This window comes from Nomia melanderi, chromosome 11 (genome assembly GCF_051020985.1).
Source record: "Nomia melanderi isolate GNS246 chromosome 11, iyNomMela1, whole genome shotgun sequence".
In the NCBI taxonomy this organism is placed as follows: Eukaryota; Metazoa; Arthropoda; class Insecta; order Hymenoptera; family Halictidae; genus Nomia; species Nomia melanderi.
The window spans coordinates 324779-348090 of NC_135009.1; the positions used below are offsets into that span (position 1 = coordinate 324779).

The 23312-nt window shown below is 33.6% G+C and overlaps 1 protein-coding gene across 11 annotated transcripts in view; it reads right to left on the bottom strand.

Moving 5' to 3' along the window:
* The window catches only part of sick (sickie), a 520404-nt gene that overhangs the window by 289995 nt on the left and 207097 nt on the right, over positions 1-23312 (bottom strand). For all 11 annotated transcript variants that reach the window (XR_012999731.1, XM_031978463.2, XM_076372255.1 and 8 more), the window contains one exon: positions 8853-9022. Coding sequence is in view for 10 of the 11 variants with exons in the window: in XM_031978463.2 (XP_031834323.2) it covers positions 8853-9022 (170 nt within the window). In the remaining variant the exon portion in view is untranslated. The remainder of the gene's footprint in view (positions 1-8852; positions 9023-23312) is intronic.

Consider the following 23312-nt stretch of genomic DNA (forward strand, 5'->3'; position numbering starts at 1 on the left):
CGGTGGTGCTCTTTGTTTCTCGGGCGGCAGTTTTCGAATCCGCGCGCTCCTCGATCGGGGTGGAAAACCCGGCGGCGATGCCCGTCGAACGAGAGGAAAAACGAACCTTTTCACAACACTGCACGTCCGCCGACGCGACGATGCCTTATGGCGAGCAATTCCACGGTCATTGTGTGGCCATGGTGTGTAGGCATCGTTGATGGCCCGTTTCGAACTGAGGCCTGCCGAGAGAGATCCATTCCCGTTCCCATAGCCATAGCACGTGGCTTCTCTTTCGCTCTCTCCCTCCCTCACCCTCGCCCCCCACCATTCACACGCCCAATCTCTTCCCATCCCTTTCTCCCTTGCTCCTTGCGTATACCCTGTCGCTACCAATCTCTCTCTCTCTCTCGCTCTCTCGCTCTCTCTCTCGCTCTTTCGTTCTATGCCTCCGTCCCTTTCACTCCCGCACACCCATGCAGATGCACCGTGTCTTCCTTCCCTTCGCCATGGTCACCCGTACATTTCATCTCTCCTTCGCAATATTCGTCTCTGTCCGTCCTCTTTCTCCTTCGAACGTAGTCCTTGCTCCTGTCGCTGCCTCTTTCTCTTTCTGGCCAACGTTATCTCGGTCCCGCTTTTACCTGTTTCTCGGTCCCCCTAACTGCCGAACCCCTGGCTCATCCCTCTCCTCGTCCTGTTCACGGTCACCCCCATGGACCCTTCCTCGTCCCGATCCCAAATCTCCCAATAGCGTTCACTACCGTTCGTCCTTTCTCCTTTCATCCCTGCTCGCCTGTCTCCCCCGTTCGCTTGTCGCTGTTCTCTCCTCTCTCCCCACCCAGCGGGCCGGTCGTCGTCTTTCTCCCGCTTGGTCTCCCCGTGTCGCTCGAATCTACCGACTGCGAGGATTTCCCCCTACGGTTACGCCGAACCAATAGCAGTGCACGCCTTCCGCAGGAGCCGGCCAATCGCCGGCCAGCGTTCGGCCCGTGTGGATTTTTAAATCATTTTTATGGTAAATGCGTGCATTCCTCGTGCACGTGCACGCGCGCTGCATTGTGCCGAGATGCAACAATACAGCGCGCGGCTTCCATGCACGAAGGCGCGAGTCGCCTATGCTCTCCCGAACGTGCGCTGAAATTTTGAGAATGGATGCTGGGCTGTTTTTTACCTGGCGATTGGGAAACGATTCAACGGTGGTCGGCAGGGACCAGCTAATGAGTTGTGCTCGGTACGCTGAATTGCTGGCGTAAATACGAGACGGTGTTCTTACGGGCGATGTAGATTTATGCGGCTCTGCTGTAGGATGGATTTATGGTACCCGTTAATTTGACGGGTTTTACATTTGATGATGATGATGCCGGTAGCTGGCGGATTGAGTAGTTTGTATTTTCTTGTGAAAATTAGGAGGGAAAGTTTGTCGAAATTTCGACTAATTTGTGTTTCAATGCGAAGAAGGATAAAGTCTTCTTTAAAGAATTTTTCAGGAATGCAACGCGAGAAAGAACTTGAGAGGTTTAGTTACTGTGTTTCTGCTAATTGGAAGAGAGGAAATCTGAAATATACTGTGTTGACTCGTCTGGTAGTCCTAGTGTTAATATTATAGAATTATCAATATTAGTTTTGATTGATTGGATCCGGTTTGTTTTGCTTGATATAATAATATCATAATTATAAATATTTCAATTTATTTGTTGTCTCTGATTTCGAGCATTTATATGTAACATAAATATCTATTTTGCGAAAAGTATACAATAAGGTGAAAGATCAATGACTGTGAATTTATTAGTAGAATTAATTATATTTGTTTGTAAATATAAATGTAAGGTGCACTTCGTTAATGGTATCACGTATTGTAATTACTGGAGCTCGCGAGTTCTTTAAAATTATTTCTTAATTTTTATAACAATGCCATTATAATTATTATTATCTTAAATTTTAAATATTTTAAATTCATAATTTAAGGATTTCCATTTTTAAAAACAATAATTGATTGGTGTATGTACTCGATAATAACTGAAATATTGAATCCAATTCTCATACACTACAAAAATATAAATACTGCCAACAACATTACCGATACCAGTATCAATTGATAAACTTTTTTTTAGAACGAATCATATTTACCAATGTCGCATTTTAATTAAACCTACTTCTTTATCTTGTAAAAGAGAAATTACGCAATGCTTTAATTATAAATTTATATAGAAAAACCCTGAATATGAAACATACCTCTACGTAAGACACATTGTCATTTACAAATCTCACAAGAAAAGCATTTACAAAAATGTTGACAAAAACAATAGAAACCCGTTTCCACTTCATTTTCGCTTCATTTCAACTGATCAATTGAGTAAGTGAATTCAAAATTAACATTTCACTCGACGCCACATTTTCATGGAAATTACATTCAAAGTGAATATGATGAAGAACGATACGCGGACAGCTCAAAGCTTTTACACCGGTGGGCAAAGTTTTCGGGTCACCCGTTGTACATTCTCGTTATACGATCCAAAGCCATAATACACCCACGCTGATTTGTTTGTGTTGCTAGGGGGTATATAGGTGTATGCGCGCGTTTATACTGTGTGGCGAGCGCAACACTGCGACCACGGTCTATCCTCAGTCGTGAGCATAATGGAGCATTGTTAATATGTTAATGTCGACCGTTCCTGAGGGTTCCGACAGTTTACGTTTCTCCATTCCGACGAAGAGTCTTTACACATTTCATTAGATGGCGAACCTTGAATTTCACTCTCCACGCGTTTTCTTCCATTTTTCATTCCGTTTAATCGATATATCTTTTTATTAAGCGTCAATGTTTTAATTTCTTTTTTGGAAATGGTTCGAATAGTATACAAATGCAAAGTGAAATCGAACGGTAATACTTTGCTCGCAATTTTGGTTGATTGTGATTATTCATGTAAGAAGAAATGATTAGAGTCATGTGAATATTAAATAATTTCTTTTTAACGCACAAATAAAACATCTCGCTTTTCTTAAATTACATTTGAAAAATATCTTTTGAAGACAATCTTTGTACGTATCGTTTCTTTAAAATGTACATATTTGTTCAATAGAAAGTTGGACGTTTATAGTTTATGGATATTTGTTACAATAAATATCTAATTTTTCGTATCCAGTAATTTAAAAAAATTGAAACAAGCGTTAAAAAACATTTGGTTGTATTTTGTAGGTTATCCCGTAAATAAATCAGTTTCTGTGTTTTGTTTTTTATTTTTAAGAATTAAGATAAAAAAAATGCTTTTTGATCAAAAGTATATTGTCCTTCGTCATCTATAAATAATCTATCTATAGTTAAATTAAAAAACCTGTATTTTAATTAGGTTTAAAAAAGGTTTAGTTTCTTTTAATTTTTAAAAATAATAGAAATTTATGAACCTGCATTATTTATAGAATAACCCAATATATTCTTGAACAACAAGATCTCGTGCTTTTATAGTGTCACCTTGTAGATGAGCATGAATAGTGTATTGCAGTAACATACAACAGCAAGAATGTGAATAGAAATATACCGATTCACATAATCAATTATGTTGTACGTTACTTCTGAATTGTATAATATATCATTTGAAAGTATATTGCTCGGTCCATGAATACACCATTAAATCTGAAAGTTTTTTGGACTTTAATTCCTATATAGAATTGTATGCATCTTACAGTATTTTTATGTTGCCGCTTTATCATTCATCAATAAATATCAAAAATGTCTTATCATTTGTCTACACATTTTATTTTATAATAAATATTTTATAAGGATACATAGGAGCTCATTTTAGCAAGATCATGTTTCAACACGAACAGCAATTATAATAATGGAGTGCATTTATAAAAAAAGAAATTTGAAAAATATATTAAACATGCATACAGAAATTTAGTGATATTTATAGGACTTGGCACAAAAAGCAAGATGAAAAGATGTGTACATTAATGGAATTAAATTCTTTAAATTCATAATTTGTAAATATAAAAACCTTTACAGGTGTATATTTTAAAAATACAAATTACTATTGTTAATAGACGTTGATCACGGTTATCCCCTCATTATACTTAGAAATATGCTTTCCACTATGGAATTTTAAAGTTAGATTTGCCAAATTGAGTTTAACTGACCTATTTTAATTTTAATACTTTTATTTCATAATTATGGAGATTTTAATCATTTTTATGAAAAATTATTAAATAAATTAATAAATTAAATAAATAAATTAAATAAATTAAATAAATTAAATAAATTACTAATAAATCTATTAATATGCGCACCGCAATAAAAATCAAAGGAAATCTTAATGAACATCTTTAAAAGATAATATTCGTAACTTATATTGTTAAAAATCGATATTTATAAAAGACTAGAAACAAATCGCTTTGACTACTCGGTATATCTACAGTGTTAAGCACTCCCTGGGGCCATTAACTTCGAGAAATTTCACTGGCCTCTTCAAAGTTCCGTGTAATGACAACCAAATGCTGTGACGAAGACGTAACACTGACACTTTGTGGACAAGCGCACATTTTATTGCATTGCTTGGTGAATGTATTCTTGATGGAACAAGTGTGGTGATTTTCTTGGAGCTCTCTCGAGTGTTCTGGTAAGTGATACTCTTGCTAGATCTCACCGTCAAATATGTTCTTTGTCATTGATAAGTCGACTCTTGAGACTTGTAATTAGGAGACTTGTATTAAGCTCTTTGCTAACTCAATAGTGCGAGCTACTAGCTAGTTTAATTATGAGGTTCCAAGAAAGACAAGTCAATTTCGCTCCTTAGACTCTTAACACTTACATGTTTAAAAAGATGATCTACAATAATTACTATAATTCTTTCATCGCAATCAACTACTACTTATAAGTGTAGTACTTGTAAGTGTAGAGTATGAATAAAATCAACTCTTAATTAATCTTCTCTTATTCACCTATGACTATTTGAAGTATATATCTACATCTTATTTTGAACAGCGCACGGAATAAATTAATAATTAAATTTATTTTATTATGGTTTTTACTAAATGCAGCCTTTACCGTTCTTTATCTGCCTAACTTTCTATTTTTCAATTAATATGTATTTCATGATATGTAACCATTTTTAATTTAATACGTATTTTGAAAAATGATCTTTTGTAGAACTTTTTATACATCTGTTACAAAATTGCACGACTTAAAAAGAGAATCATAAAGAAGAATCTTAAAACCGAATTTACTGTACATTGATTGTGAAACGTTCTATTTTTGCGTAAAGTTAAACTACTGCTTTCAGCAAACTATGTTTCTATTACAGCAATCATTCACTTATTAAATACAGAAATATTTTCTACGGTCATTGAACCTTCCGGTAATCTTTCTTTTTATCTTCTTCGTCGGCAATATCAAGAAGGTCTCAATAGAGTATCCTATCGCTTAATAATTTTTCATAATTGTCAAATATAAATGAACACCATGTTCTTTTACATTTGTTACACGGACAAAAGCATATATTACTTTATTAAAATACTTTTTAAACATCTGCAACTCATTTACTCCAATTCCTTAATATACGAACCGTTCATTGGCCATATCGATTAACTCTACTTTCTAAATTTGTTCAGATTTTATTGTCAAAGCGCTTGATTGACAATTAACTTTTTATACTTAAATGTTTCTTATCACTGATCTTACATTTTCGTCAGATTAAACCTACACCTATAACAACAATGGCAAATACATTATATAATGTTTATTTGATTTTCCACTTAAGGAGAAATTTTAAAAGGAAATGTATTCTATTCCATCATTTTTCTCTATTTTTTCTTTTGTGGAGCTAACTGATTTGGCCACTGACATACGTAGAGTAAAGCCCCCTATAATGTGATTAAAAAATAGCCGAAAAACAATTATGAACGTGAAATTTTCCATAAGAAACTGATACAAGCACGTTAATACGAGTTGGACAGTATCCAAAAGTAGAATTTCACGCGAAATTCATAAACCCTATAACGCGGAATATTTCAATCACGTTTAAGGGGTTCTACTGTATAGTATTGTTTCTTCCTTAATTCTTACACAAATAGCTTCACTTTCGAAATCACCTTCACAATTTCAACCGAACATTTCGTGCCACAAACACCAATCCGCTAAAACTGCAAAGCGTACATCGGTGTCATCACAATACCCCGAATTGTTTCCGCGGAATGCTAAGCATTTCAACGAAAAGTCATCGGTCAAGTGCGAGCGTAACGAAGATTAATATCGTCTCTTTCATTTCGCGAGAAGCAGAAGAGTCCTCCTCGGAACCCTTCTCGCTCGGGCCATCGCGAGCGTTTAAAAATAACGACCTTGACAGTCCCCGTTCCGCGGAGTCGCGAATCAAGAAAAAGGCGTTAAGTCAGTCAGCAGCTCCTTAGCCCGGTGTCCGCTAGTCGCGGTAGAGCAATTAACCGGGGATCGCGTGGGAGTAATTAAAATGTTTGAAGCAGCGGCACGCGATTACGCTGGCATAACGACACGCACACACGAATAATTACGCGGGTCGCGCGTGCAACGCGTATCTTCGCGGAAATTCAGCGGCGAGCGGCGAGCGGCGAGCGGCGCGTGCTCGCGCACGGCTTGATTAACGCGGGCGTTAATGAGTACGCCGCCGGCTCGTTTGTCCGACGGGACGTCGGTATCGATTCGAACCCCCGCGAAGAATGAAAGTATCACGACGACGAGAGTCTAAGTGCTCCGGAATCTCGCGAAACCGAGCCGGAGGGAATAAAGAGAACGTTTATCCGCGGCGATGCGCCTCTGGGTATCGATCAACGTCTGGACGAAATCGAGAGGATCCTGATAGGTCTTCATTAATGGAGTGCCAGTCCCTCGAGATAAACGTTCGCGAGTTAAATGAGTTTACCTTGACTTTGAGGGTTTCGGGAAGAATTTTATCTTCGTCGCGGCGCCTCTATGCTGTGATAGAATCGATCGGATGAACGATGGTAGGACGCCGGTGTCTGACGTTCTCCTAGGTTTAAGGTGATCGGGTGTAATTGATGGTTTATGTTAATGCTTTCGTACGTTGTATGAGACTTTTGCTCATGTTGTGTCGAATTAATCCCTTGCCCCATGATTGATTAATAGTATTGTTATTATTAATTGTGTTCTTTCACGATTATGCTCGACTAATCTACTTCGTCGTTAATCAGATCTTGGAAAAGGAAAAGAATTTGTTACCTTATTTTAGGCCTACGTTTACTCTAAGGTTTAACGATTGATAAGAGGAAATTAATATTTAATTTATATTCAAAAAGGTGAATAGGATTTAGGCTTGTCAATTTCGGTTTAATATTTTTATCAGGAGGTTGACATGATATAAAGATAAGATAACAAGTTAATAATGTTACTATATGACGTTTGATTTACTCATTTCGATGAAAAACGTTTAAAGTCTTAGTTATATTGTTAAATGAATTTTCTGATATGAATATTATGGTAAGATGTTGGTACGGTATAGAAATAAATAAATCACTTTGGGACTGTTATCGAGGTCAAAGTACTAGTACCGTTTACGATGATCCTCACCTTTTACACCGATTTATTGCTTACTTTAATCCTTAAGTGAAGTGAGGTTCCATGATGTTCTCTACTGGAGTCATAATCCCGCTGTATTTACTACAAATAAAATTCAAGTAGCGTTGTTTGTCTTGACAAGCTTACTAAAGCAACTGAAATGTTTTGTTTCACTGAAGAACTAAAATATGTTTATTTTTCTATGAAAAAATCAGATTAAAATACCACAAAATGTATCTCACTATTTTAAATATTAATGTCAGTGTAATATTCATTTATTTTTTTACTTTTTATTATTTTTCTGGTATGCAATAGATTATTATTAATCTTATGTTTTAAATGAATGCAACTACGGTATTAGTTATAGCATTAATTGGTTTCTCAGAGTGAAAATATCTGAATAAAAAATAAATGTACCTACCTTAAATAAAAATAATATGTACATTATAATACCTACAATTATAATGTATACCCTAGACATGTTAACTTTGCATCCGTATATTAAACATGAATTCAGTTATATGTGAATCACAAGTTTACAGAAATAGGCACAATACTTTGTACCTCGTTTTTAGAATGTTGTTGTATTAATTATAAATCTTGAGTTCTTTAAAAGAAAATTCGAAAATGGAAAACTATTGTGACTATTGTCTATAAAATCTCGAATGTTTAAAAGAATTTTAAACTGTTGCACAAACAAAAAGAATAAATATTAATTACAATCAATTTGATTGAAAAATTCAAATTATTATTATTCTGATATTATGACTACAGTTGAATGTTCTTGTAAGAATATTTAACCTAACAACAGTTGATACTTTTTAAACAATTACTGTCAGTTTAAGATGTTAATTAAATTAAGATTGACTTTTTGCAACAAGCTTTCAGAGAGACACGTAATTCAAATATACTTCAATTTTATCTCGTAGATTATGTCATAGATAATAGATAACAATTAAAACACATATAAGGAAAGCCTTATCAAGAATCTTCAATGTAACTATAAAAGTCTGTAATATAACTGTCAAAGAAGATTCTTTAAACCCATGATGTTGCTAAGCATTACATGTAATAAAATTCCCAGTAAACAAACTATTCGTTTCTTTGTACCTTTAAAAGTTAGTATATAAAAATATAATTTTAATCAATTGATTTTATTTTTCTTAAATTACACAGTGTCAGTGGTCTCTAACTTAACTTCAGTCGTATGAAGAAAAAGTTATCGACCGTCAATAATAGTTTTCTACTTTATCCACAAAGAACCATGCTGATATAGAAGCTCACTGCATTTCTGATAGCCGGCAAGAAGGAATCTGCTTTGACAACTTACCGAGGCATATCTTGCAGTTGTTTCGCTCTCTGCTTGTATCGTGAGAGGGCGAAAAGAAGGGCGAGAACCGGCCAAAGGGTTGATCCTGCCGCCAATTCGACTGGATTCACGGATCCCACGTCCGCCCCAAGCGCCCGGAGCGCTCCCACGCACAAGCTCACGTTCTCGACCTGCGCAAAACAGATAGAAATAATTATAATCTTAATCGAAATAGCAATCATGGAACAGATACATTTATCATAAATAAACAGAAACTAAAAAGTCGAAACCTTTTACAATGATTACTAACTCGATCTTCATGCATCTCATAAGTCTAAACGAATTTCGTATGTTTGATATCTCAAAGAGAAAATTAATTTTTAAATCTATACAAAAAGGTCTATCAGACAAATTTGGGTAACGTGGCGGGGAAAGTGTTAGTTATTTATTTGCAACTTTGACTTCTATCTTCTCACTTATTTACATGTAATTTAAGTTGTTCGTCGATTGCATCAGACTTAACACTATACCGCCCGCACGCGTAATCAGGACTCTTTAGTGTAGCGTCGGTAGGATTCGTTCAGATCTTTTCGTCTGTCGCCGGAGGTTTTTCGAGGTTTTCGGGAGATGATAAAACGTCATGTTTTACTAATCTCAATAGTTCTCAATCCTGTCCCTTCACTTTCACGAAATTTCAAAAGGCACAATTTCTTGTAAAAACGTAAAAACTGGCGTGTATGCGATAGCTTTGTACGCAACACTAACGTGTGTCACCGGCATTTGTCTGAAAATTTTCGCAGGGCACCAACATGATGCCACCGGACGGCATAGTGTTGGTAACAAAATTGACCCAGCTCATAGTAAATAGTACACTTGGAAGTGTATTTAGAAAAATTCATAAATAACATTTCAAATGGTGTAAGACAACGCTGCTTGTAAAGTTATTGAACAAATCTGTTCTAAGGGGGTAAATGTGTGCTTCAATCAAATTAAACGTAAACTGTCTCTTTTTGGGCTGTTTATCGACTTCCAAGGACTCGTTTGCGGTTAACCAGTTGCTTACATTGAAAGCGTGTTACGCAACATGTTGTCAAATTAAACTGATCGCGTCTCATATTATATTCTTCGCATAAAGAAAGTGAAAGATATAACGAAAAGGGGTTTGGTTACGTTGATGGTGAAATATCTTCTAGAATTGCCAGCTGACATTCTATTAGATACGATTGAGTTTGAAATTATGACGGAGGTGATTTATGATATCCTGCAGCACGGTTTAATAGAATTGTATGTTTCCATGCGGATCATACTTTTAAACTTGTTTGATTTATCTTACTTTTAATACACTTACATAATTTGTTAACTATGTAGAATTGCAATTTGTAGACACACTAATGTATAGTATATTATTTTATATTTTTAACGAATTTATTTTTACGAAATCAAATATTTGTTTTGTCTTATAAATGCAAACTCTTATTGAAGATAAAACATCTTATTTGCGAGGTTAGTGAGTAGTGAGCACGATAGTGAGAATGAGATGTCAAGGATACTCTACATCATGTGTTGTAACTTTCAATTCTCTCTCTTTTTTTTAGTGTTACGATATTTTTAGGTGATTATAAACTTTTACATACATTTTTAGGTGGTTAGAAACAAGAAAGTATTGAACATCAATATTTTCACTATAAAAATTTATTCAATCTAGTCACTGCGTAACCGTTTGCTTTTATGTTCATATAAACCCAGAATGTCAATCACAATCCGCTGTTCTTACTTGTAAGTTTACGACTTGGAGAGGGAATGACTGCCTTTATATCGATATCTTCATATACTATGTTCACAACTTCAAGTACAATGAAAATTCATGACAATGTATGATATTACTGAGACTTTAAATGTTTATGAAAATTCATATTTTTACATGATATTCCATAAAATACAAATATTTTTAAATTAATTTATTGACTAAGAAAATTGCTTCAAGAATTACAGATAAATTTTACTAGTAATAATGATAAATCTACGAAATATTCGAACAAAAATGTTGTAAAATCCTTCACTTGTAATAAAATTACAACAATGACAAAATGAAATGTTATAATAAATTTTAATCATTAAGGATTAGGCTAATAAACTATATAAAAGATCCTCGAAGCTACATTTCAAAATGTTATCTTTTTTCCAATTTCAAAAATATCGAAGAAAAACTTCGAGAAAGTATATTTTTTAAAAATAAGCTCTTTAGTTACAAGTAATTCACTCCATAAAATGAAAGCTATAAAAATTTTATGAAATTACATACTCAAAGAATCAACCAAGTGTTTCTTTTATTAAAACATTCTACCCTGTGGTGATCTCACGCCCTTATCACTCGCAAGGGTGCATTTATAGTGGAGCTACGGTAGAAGCACCGAGAGCGTTGATTCATAACGCTTGTATTGTTGATGAATTAACTGAACATAGTTCTTTGCGTTGCTCCATCGTAAATGTTTTGACACTGAGCATTTCGGATCGCTTCAAATCTGAACAGGTGATGAAAACCTTGAATCATTTAGAATATGACTCGATTTCACGAAAGGTTTTGAATGATTTGGTAAGACTTGAACCTTGAATGATTCGTTAAAACTGAGAAGTCTTGAAGTCTTGAAAGTCTTAAAAGCCTTGATAGATCTCGGACACTTGATAATGATCAGAGTTTCGCTTGTTTACCATCCCCTTTACATTCACTGCAGTTATGGGCTATTATCATGGGCAACGTTTGTCAGTATTCTCATTTGTTTCTAACATCACCGGACAACGAAATATTACCTGGTAGCAGGGATACGTTGTGAAGAGTAGAGGGGATGGTAAACAGATGAGTATCTGATTATCGCCAAGTGTTCTAGATCTGTCAAAATTTTCAAGTTTTTTCAAGTTTTTCAAGACCTACAAGACTTCTGAGACTCCTAAGATGTCCAAGATTTTCAAAGTTTTCGAGACTTTCAAAGCTTTCGAGACTTTTAAGACTTCCAAAACTTTTAAAACTCCCAAAATTTTTAATATGTTTTAATATCAACAAATTATTCAACGCCCAAGACACAACAAACCTTCCTTCCTTCATTATGGAATCGAATCATATTCGAAGTTCCTCGAATATTCAGAGTATTGAAAAGCTACGAATCACTTGAAACATTGAGATTCGATTGTCCAGCGCCAATGTCAGCTCCGCTGTAGAAGTACCCCAACGCCTCGAACGCGGAGACAAAACGTCGAGAACGATCGCTGCTCTTCCTTATTTGACCACCGTATCTCTTCGCAGAGACGAATCGTCCGGAATCTCGTGCACACGGTGGACACACCGAGGTGACTAGTACATATCGGTGTACATAGTTCGGGGGGTAGGGGACGGAAAGAAGGCATAAACGCGGAGTATAGGTGTACACGATGGACGCGGCACCGGTATACTTATCCGACAAGAACATTCTGCGAAACGTGACCGCCGTGACCATGGCTACCCTGTGCCTAGCACGCGTGCCGGCGTGCCACTTTTGTTTCCATTGTTCTTAAGAACCACGCGGCTTCGGCTTTTACCCAGAAAACAAACCCGCGGCTGTACTGCACACGTTGCACACGGGGTGATGAGAGGTACACGACGAACGGAAACGAGAGATGACTCACCCGACAATACCCCGAGTGCCCACGCGTAGGTAACAGCCGGATCGCTCGTGTGTTCGTGATTACCGCGACCATATTCCTTTTTCGAGGAAATAAAGGGCGAATCGGGACATTTTCCTTAACCGTTTGAGTGCCAAGCGCCGCGATCGCGTTTCTCCGTTGCACTGCCTAAAAGTGTCAGCCTATCGGTTAGTACAATCAAATTCAGTGTATTTATTTCTTTTCCTTCCAATTATTTTTTAAAATTTTTATTATTATCTGCTTAGAAACCGACAACTGGAACGATCGCACTATTTAGAACTTTTTTAATGTAAAGATAGAAGAGAGTAATTCAGTTTCTGTGTGAATCGAGAGAAACGCGATCACGCTGTTTGGCACTTTTCGACTGGGTTATTCCAAAAACCTGTGGGAGTTGCTTCAAGTTGCACCAAGTTGCACCAAGTTACTTGAGAACAATTACAATAAAAATATCGATGTTGAATAAAATTATTTAATAACATAAGTAGCTAGATAATAGTGTAATCTAAGTGTTGTAATATAAAATCAATAACTATTTCTAATACCATTTGTTATGAAGAAATAAGTATTATTATACGAAACGCTTGGAATTTTCGTGGCAGTCAACGTGTTAGCTAACGTTGTTTCAGCTAACTTATTCGTTGTTTTTAAGTTTTAATGTTAAAATGTTTGATTAATTTTTCGTTCGCGAAATTTCGATTTAATTTTTGTTTTCATTTCCTAACTGAAATTATCCAATTCGGCGGTTCATTTAGTAAATTTGAAATATTTCGACCATTTTGTCTACAGTTTTAGTTCTAAACGTATTAAAATTAATTAGTCGTATTTACTGGCGTGAGATTTATAATTATAGGTTATTATTAATTATTAATAAATAACTACTATAATAGACCGATTCATTTCTTTTATTTACTAACCTTATGGAGATACAAAGTTCTCTTATGCTTCAATTAATATTAGTTCACACCGACCGATTTTTTCCCGTCGTCGAATTATTCAGAATTTACTATATTATAAAATACAATAAATAATACTTATAATAAAGAATATAATAAACAATATAACGTTTTAAATAGCGATATTTTGAAACAATTTAATTTCGATATTTATCATAGAAATAAACTGTTTTAAATAAATTGGGTTTATACTTACTAAATTTAGCGTTATTCAGTTTCCTATTTCCATTCAGAAAATAAAGGATAAAATGGCCATTTTAGAAAAAATAATAAATATAAAAGATTCTAACAGAACTAGGGGTGTCACGTAGATAAACAAAATTGTGGAAAAGTGGAAGTTTTTGTTATTTACAGAAGATTTAGTGTAAATGGATTCAGTGCTTTGTCATTTTTATGTACAGAACAAATACGTCGATGCCATCGATTTTCGTTTAATTGGATCGAGACTAGCGGCCGATAGGGTTGCACAAACTTGAGATATTGCATAAAAAGATTTTCAAGATAAATTAAGGCTTCATCCAATTAAATTTCTCAGGCAAAAACTATTTTTTCTCTAGTGGGTATTGTTAATTATGAATTACAGAAGGTTAATTAGATACCTTTTATCTTTAATAAAATTATTATTTTCTATTAAAAAATTTTGGATCATATTATTGATTAAAGTTTATAGTGATAGTAATTAGTTACTCTTTATTGATAATTCGGTTAAAAATTAAATAAATTTAAGATGGTTAAACATACACAGATGGAATCTTTCGATGTTATTGGTATACCATGTTTACTAGTGAGATATAAGCTGTAAAATTAATTACTCCTATATTCAGCAAATACCTGTTCGCTCAGTAAGTACCATTTCATACACTACATTTATACCAATGGTGTATCCTATCTCGAACTCGATTTCTGAAATGGCTTTTATTATTAGTTCAGTTTTGTGAATTTTGTTCCATCCCTAGAATACACTGAAAATAGTGTCCCCGTAGTGCTAGTGTAATCCGAGAAAAAAGGAACACTTGTACGATGGAGTATGAAATAAATGTGACACTTCTACTTGCGAGATGAGATTAGTTTAATCTTTTATTAAATAATTACGAACAGATATCGCAATAAAGTACGATTCATGTACACTGATGCTTGAATACGATAAGAACTGCTGACCATTTAAAACACACCTTTCATAAACACCTACTATACACGAGGTAAGTATTTAACACGCTGACTGCCGTGGTGGTTGTCGATAACAAGAGTTTCCAAATTGCTTGAGAACAATTATAATAAGAAATTGGATGTCGCATGAAACAATTTGGTACCATACAATAACTACTGTGATACCAAATCATAAAAGCAAATGGTATTAAAAATAATTATTAATGATTTATAATATATAAATAAAAGCAAATGGTATTAAAAATAATTATTAATTATGAAAAAATGATTATACAGAACGCTCAAAATTCTCGTGATAGTGTGTGTATGTGTGTGCGTGCGCAACGTGTTAATAGATTATATTTTATATACATGGAGGTATTTATATATACACATGATACATTGCATGTATATTTTTTTTTGTAAGTGGAATCGTTTTGGAGATTTAAAGGTAAACTTCGTTTTTTAAAATGGAATACCATATTTTGTATGCCAAAGTATCGAGGAGCGTTAAATTTTGACCAAAAATTATTGAACTTTATTAGCTGTAAACCTAATAAGTAACGAATAATTTCACTTTGTTTCTTAAAAATGGCCTGTGCGTAGTATCAAGTTGGAGATTCAATACCAGCAACGATTTCTGTAGGGCTTCTTCCATTCACTAACGTGGGTGTTCGAAATGGTGTTCATTCGCATTAATACGCTGATGCAATCTATTAATCAAAGAGGAAACTGCACTCTGAATTGTTTCTGCAGCACGCGTTCTGCATGGTTTGTGAAATCGTTCTTTCATGTTCTCTGGTGTTGTTGTTAATTCACGATACACCATATCTTTCAATGTATCCCACAGAAAGTAGTCTGCCGGTGTTAGCTCCGGTGAACGTGGTGGCCACAGAAATTCTCCACCATGATTTATCCATCGATTAGGGAATTGTTTGTCTAGTACTTGCCTTGTTACATGTGCGTAATATGAGAGGCAGCCATCATGTTGGTACCAAATGCCTCTGCGGATATTTAATGGTACATTTTCTAATAAAGTTGGTAAAATATCACGTGAAAAATTCGAATACTTTTATTCCGTCAATCGTTCATTAATAAAATATTTCTTGTTACCTTACTGAGGTGGTCACGTATAAACATTGACAACTTCGATACTGAATCACGGACAGAGAAGATGATTATGATTGCATACGCAGAATCGGTCATCTTGATAAACATTGTCATGCAAGTTTCACGGCCTTACGGAAATTTTTGCTGGTATTGAACCTCTAACTTGATATTACGCACAGGCCATTTTCAAGAAATAAAGTGAAATTATTCGTTAATTGTTAGTTTTATGGCTAATAAAAGTCTATATCTTTTTACTCAAAATTTAACGCTCTCCGATATTCCAGCAGAAAAAATACAACATTCTATTTAAAAAACGAAGTTGACCTCCAAATCTCCGAATCCCCTCCACTTAGAAAAAAATATACATTTAATGTATCCCTCCAAACCACACAACTTTTCTATAAAAAGTTTTTTCATACAACGGATTCTTTAGAAGTTATTGAGGATAAACAAGTTGTCTGGACCACCCTGTATATAGTTTTGCCACTTTTTGTCAACTTTACTGTAAAGCTTTCTGAACAGAGTAATAAATAGTTTGGTTTTAGAACGATTAATCGAATTCCATATTTTGTAATATCGAATTAAGCAAGTAATGAAGATTTCAAATTAAATTTAAGCAAAATAAATATTAATATTTAGCTTTCTTTTGAATCTCAAATTAGTATTATTTATCTGTATTGAATATTTAACGTGTAGCGTAAACGTAGGTCTTATGAAATTTATCGAATTTCTTTTAGTAGTATTAATGATTACTTATGATTTATTCTTACAATTAATAGAACTGTTTAAAGACGTATCACATGTTTATTGTTAAATTTTTTATTAAATTCTGTACCGTGTATTAATACATTATTAAGATATATGTTTAGATACATTTTTAAACACTATGTCAAGCTGTTATTAAATTTTATTCTAATGTAAATTTATTTTGCCGATTTTCAAAAAATCTATTTAATGAAATCTTGAAGTGATTTCAATTTTAATGTTTTTATGCTCATAAATTTTCAATCTCTTCGTTTAGACTTACCATGTCTACATTTTTTAATTTTCAACGATAAGTAGTCATTTGTTCGGAAAACAGTATTTGAATGGGTATCTGGAAGAAAGGCGTATGTAACACTTGGTGAAAGTTATACAAAAATGTAAAAATAATTTGTTGCTCACTGACGTAATTAGAGAAATTGAAAAGTAAGTAAGTATACGATAATAAGAAATGTATTAACTGTAAACGTAAAATTGGATACAATTGAAAATTTCTTGAAAATTTTGTAACACCCGCCTTCCTTCTACACACCTTTTCATTTCTTACATCAATTCCCATTTTATTGCCTCAAGCCTACTCCATCCGGCTAAAGTTTACCTATCAAAATGGCCGGCTGTGAAAGCGTTAACAATAAACTGTGACAAACGCGCTTAAGTAAGAAATCGTAAAGCAAGAAGTTAGTCACTCAAGCGTTTCCCCTATAAACCACGTGTCGTTCGCATAAAATACAAATGCTCGATATTATTACATATAACAATGTTTTACGAAACAGTATAAAGAAAATGGCAAACAAAGAAAAGAAGAAAATTGTAATACTTGTACATAAATATTAATACAAATATTAATAAGAATATAAATAGAGTTTTTGCTATGTTAAAAGATTACAACTGATATGCGATGATAGCAAAGCAACACAAGTAAATCGATATTACATTAAAAATGATGTTTATTTATTTCATCCGTTGCGCTCAGTCGTCGTTGTACAGACGTGCTAAAAATATCACGATTCTTTTATAAATTAAATATGCTAAATTAAAAAACAAAATATATGTTCACGTCATTTTCTAAACACTATGAAATCCATATTATTAGGTACCGGAAGAACATGAGGTTTGTTTGTCAGCAATTACTTGAGGTCCAATTTCAATTAATATTTCACTAGTTTAATGAATGAAATTAGTATCAGTAGCAAGTTATGTTTATGCTGTTGGAATAAAATAAAATAAAATAAAATAAAATTATTATACAGAAACCTTTTCTGCGTTTAAATTTTTATTTAACAATTTGACTACCACTCATTCCGATCGGAGTGTATCTTTTTAATATTAGCAAAAACTGGTTATTTTCAAAATTAAATAAAGGTATTAAGTACTCCACTGTTATATTATTTTGAACAAAACTGTTCGAAAAACAACGTCGGCAGTCCAGCTAACAATTAAAAATGTCACTGGCAGTCAACCTGTTAACGAGTTAACTGCGTTTGATGTGTATGTACGTCGTTTTAAAGCTTGAAATGATACTATATAATTTTTTCATCATTAGATTTTTTATTTTTTTCAAACAAACATCTAATTCTGCTTTGTTCCACTTTGGTTTTTCATTAAAATATACCCTAGGTGCATTCGACCTGCATTTGACAAATACACACTTTATTTTTTTATTTTATTGCGCGCAAAACGAGCGGTTTTTTAAACTAAATTCCACAGTTAAGGACTCACAGTTAAGGACCCGCACATTTAGCCTTATCATTATTTCGTTTTACTCGATAACGATGCGCACAGGTGTTTATAGACAAAGTCTGCGATCGAGACGAGCGATTTTAAACGAAGCGCAGCGTGAAATGCGGTAGTATACCCTTTTAATGGCGCGCTTTGTTGCTCCCCATAGGGAGTTATCGCTATTCCCACCATCTCGCGGCGCGAGCCGGCAGTATACTCTTTATCTCCATAGTAAGATAGAAACGAGTCGGCTAGCCAATGAAAATAATCGCAGAATAGCCTCCAGTATTCTGTGATGTCCTGCTTTATATTGCACAGAACATGATACGTACAAATACAACTTCTAAAGTTATCCGTGATCGCTTTATGATTCTTATAAAACATGATCGAACCCTTTGTACTCGAGCGATGACTCTTACTCATCACTTGATTTGATGTAACAAAATTATAAGATTTTATATATAATATTAAATTTTGTATAATACACCAGTACATGAAATATTGAAACAAAATAGCTTTCTTATTAATGTATATATGTTTTCTTATTACTTAGTGTTAAAGAATGTCGTCTATGTCTCATCGCAAAATGTTATATATATACAAACTTACAAGTGCAAAGAGTTAATACATTCTCGTCCGGACATATTTTTATGAATTTAACGCTAGATTTACGGAACGAGTCAATTTTACTCATATTGAATTTTATACATTAACATTATTCGTTAGATGTTTTACAGTTACAAAAGCGTCTTCTAATTAATTTTTATTTTATTTTTAAACTTCCAATTTCGAAGATATAAATGAACGAATATCAATTTTTTAAGAACGATAGAACAAACTGTAAAGTAAATATCCATAAATCTACCATAAATCATAAATCCTAATAATAAGCAATGCTTGTAAAATTGATATTTCAGTGGACTCTTCTGTTACAAGTTTAGTTTCGTGATTATAGTTGCTAATTGTGGGTAAGTTTTAATAAATAATTTTACAAATAGTTTAATGATTAAGGTTAGTTTAATTTAATGTTGTAAATTTGCTGTGTATCACTGGTGGTACATGTCGTACGTCTCCAAGTCGCTTAACCGTTTGGCTTTATGAATTGATTTCCAACATTTGACCAAATTTGTAATTTATGTCTTTTAGTGTTTGAATATATTATGAAAAATAGATCTATTAAAAACTTCTGGTCGATAATGTCATATCTAGTTTCCAATATGAGTCATTTTATAGAAATCAAATTTACAAATTTCTATTTTGCTGGGAGGAGGTCATTAGTAGCGATGGAAATTATATTGTTCAGTAAATATTATCCCGTTGCGGTCGAATGCCGCCGTAAAGGCTACTTCGAGCTTCGATACCTAAAACCGAGAACTGCAAATGGAAAATTTAATTATTCTATTAAAGAGAGACTGTCATGTGGTTTTTTTCTTTTTTTGTATTTAAGACTTCCATGCATAATTCAGTTTTTTATGAACAGAAACGTTAGAAGTATAAAAGAGACTTGTCTGCAAATAGTTAACAAAGCATTGAAAATGTATTATATTCTCTTAATTCAAGGAACGGACAGAACTTTCCAATAAGCTTAATATATTCGAACAAGACGTACAATTAAACGTAATATGGAAAAAATACTCAGATTATTATCTCGAGTTAACGGGTTAATCATTTTTAGCATAAAAAGAAATTCCGAGTATACTCGGAATAAAGAAGTAAGCGGTTAATGGCGACAAACGTGTAATGGAAAGCCGACTGTTCTCAGAAATGTTAATGTCATTATATAATTGTGAGATCAATTTCAATAAATTCAACATAAAGTGTAAATAACTTTTACCTCAAAGTAAGTTAGCTCAGGACCAGTAAAAGGAAATAATTGCATAGCTTCGTATATCTGACTAATGTCGGTAATGTGGAAACCTGGAGCTGGTGCAAGATACGATGGCGCAAAGAAATTAAACATTAAATATTTTAAGCTGCTTTCCCATTTTCGTAGAAAAGAACAAGTGAATATCTGGAAGTTTTTAATATTCACACTTGAGCAAAGAATGTTCGGGATTTTCTTTGTATAATTACAATCTTGTAGATGATGGAGCAGAGATTTTTAATTACTTATATGAAATTATATCGGTTAAAAACATGTATAAGAATTCAACAAAATTCTGTAAAGTATAACTTTTTGTTTAATTTTATATGTAATATTGTAAGTATTATACTTTGATGAATGAAACAGATAATACAATGTTTTAAATTGACAGCATCTTTATATTGTTTGTACGAGGTAAGAATTTTCGCATTTTCTTTTTTATTATGATCTGATTTGTTATATTCTTACTCTTGTATTACTTTTAAATATATAAAGTTACTATCTGCATAAATATTACAATGCGGTTAGAATATATTACATATGTACATATAAATGAACATAAGTAGTTAGGAATTACATTAAAATTTATGAAATTATACTTTGTTGAAAATAAGGCCAGAAACTTTCTTGATGAATGTAATACATTAATCTAACCATAATTAACAGAAATAATACTTTTTTCCTTAACTATTTATCGTGGAATTAAACAAAGAATTTTGTTCTAATTAATTTCTTTCCAATTAGTCATGGATAGGTATTTCTCTATAACGTACGTGAATCAGGCCTAAATATCTGTTGCTTGATTCACTTTGTTACTTCAACTTGTTACAAGATGTGAAAAATGTGTTCTTGCTGCATATTTTTATATATATATATACATCTGCAGTAAGTATTTAAAGCATGACTCACACGAGTGGTCAAATCACGATCAGGCACAATCAAGGATTTTTCCAAGGCATTCACATCCAACAATTAAAATTAATTAAATTCCATCAACATACATACATTTCATTTCTCGAGATAACAACAATGATCCTCAAATATAGGTATTGAATTTAATAAAAATTCCATTACTTTTTTATGAAAAGGAAAGTATAATACATTACGATAAAAAGGGACGACAGTTTGAGCAAATCAGACGTTGCATAATCGCGATAAAGAAATTGAATTTTATTTCTCTGCACCCTGATTCAGTTGCAATTTCAATCCATATTTTCATTTTATATGTTGAATTATAATGGCATAATGAGTCATAATATTTTATATGCTTAAAATCGTTAAATCCACTGTTTTTAGCAACAAATTTTATTCATTGCCCGTTATCCATGAACTTTTTTGACCATCAGTCGTACACAATTGCCAATTAGATCAAGTCCACCCAAAGATACTGTGATCTTTAATCATTAATAAACCGATTCAACCGATCGCGTCAAAAATAAAAACATTTAATATAAAAATATAAATTTTGATTCTATTTGATTTTACCCCCAACTGTGAATGATTGACATAATTCGTTGATTTACATATTATTACATTATTGGTGATCATAACCGGCTATGGTTTACTTTGATCTAAGCGCACTGTTGATCACTAATGTGAACCAAATCGCAAAGCTGAAAATCATTTTGACACATCGACATATTGCATAGCGTTACTATGCAAATTGTGAAACAGTGAGGCTAATTGTTATGCGGAATAATCGAGACTCGCAGGAAACGAGTCTACTTTTATGCAGTTTCGTTAATGCGTTGCGAAAATCGAAAATGTTAAGGGGAATTAACGGCAAGGAAAGTGGAATGCCGCGAAAAATTGTGTAACCACGTGACCAGCGGGCGAACTCGTATTCTGCGTGTTTTCACCAGATAACGATGCTTGCGACATCGACTTAAAAGTCAATGAATGATCCTTAAATCATTACGTACGATGACAATAAATACGGTATTGCGGATTTTGAAACCTTTGGTTAATCGAATATATTGTTGAATAACAGGTGTTTTCTGTCTATTCTTTGAATAATGAATTGAACAATGAATATTTTCCGCCTTAAATATTAAAAATTTCTAAAAAACAATTAAATATCAATAACAATATAAATATTTTAATTATGTAATAGACGCTAAAAGTAATTGTTGAGAATGTTCCGTTAATGTTAGTACCACAGTGTTTTGATTAGAATGAAATACGAAAAATCGAAGATATTTCATAATTGAATTTCATAAGTATTTTAATAACTAATAATTTGCTTTAGTATTACCTTGATTATTGCATTAGAATAACAATAGTAGATGTAAATGCTTAAAAAGCTACTCTGCTAACATAAAAACGAAATGTCGAAATTTCAGAAATGAGTTTGACGAAAATTCTATATTATCACTGAAATTACGTCAACATTTCATATTTTCACTGTCGGTGGAATGTCAAGAAAAGTGTAACAGAAATTCCTGATTTTCAATACGCTCCGGCAAAGAAAAGGAGATCTCCCGAGGATCAAGTTTAGAAAATACGCATAGTCCACTCCGTACAAGGTTCGAGTATAAAATTAGAAGAACGCGAGTAAAAAGTAACCCCGGTCGATGTCTCGAATAGAACAACCTGTTGGCTGTGGTATACCTTCGACCCTTTATTAGGAAGCACAATGTCTCCCTTAAGTCCAAGGACCTCTTTTTCGTGCTCGTAGTACACGCTCGCCGGGTACGGGCGACATGGTAGACAGAGGAATGCATTAAAAAGCGCTAACGCCATTTACGACTGTCATCTCGTGTGGATAACCCGTGAGTGCTCGTCCGAACGCCGTCGAGCTGTATCACGCTGATGTCGCATCTATCACAAAGGACCGAGTTTAACAAAAGCTCACAACATTTTATCGTGCCGCGTCTTATTCCCGAACTATTTGTTGTTTCGAAGTTTCACCGTTAATGGACCTCGATAAAAGCACCGGGGCTTTGAAAATGCACGTCACTTCGAAAAATGCTTCTTCGATCAGTGTCACGGAGTGCATTACTGTTGCTTCATTTGCGCGACGCTTTGTATGTTGCATATAAAAGTAGACGAGGAAAAAGTTGAATTTTTTTACAAATGAAAGGAAACTCTTCACTCGAAAGTAATATTAGTTTTTTTCATGCTGCACGTTTGTTTGAATTTAAATGGTATTTAAAAATTTATGGAATATGGTTAGAATTAACCGATTCCATATGCGTTTCGTAAATATTTAATTTCAGATTTTCTGAAAAAAATCCAGAAGTGACATAATTT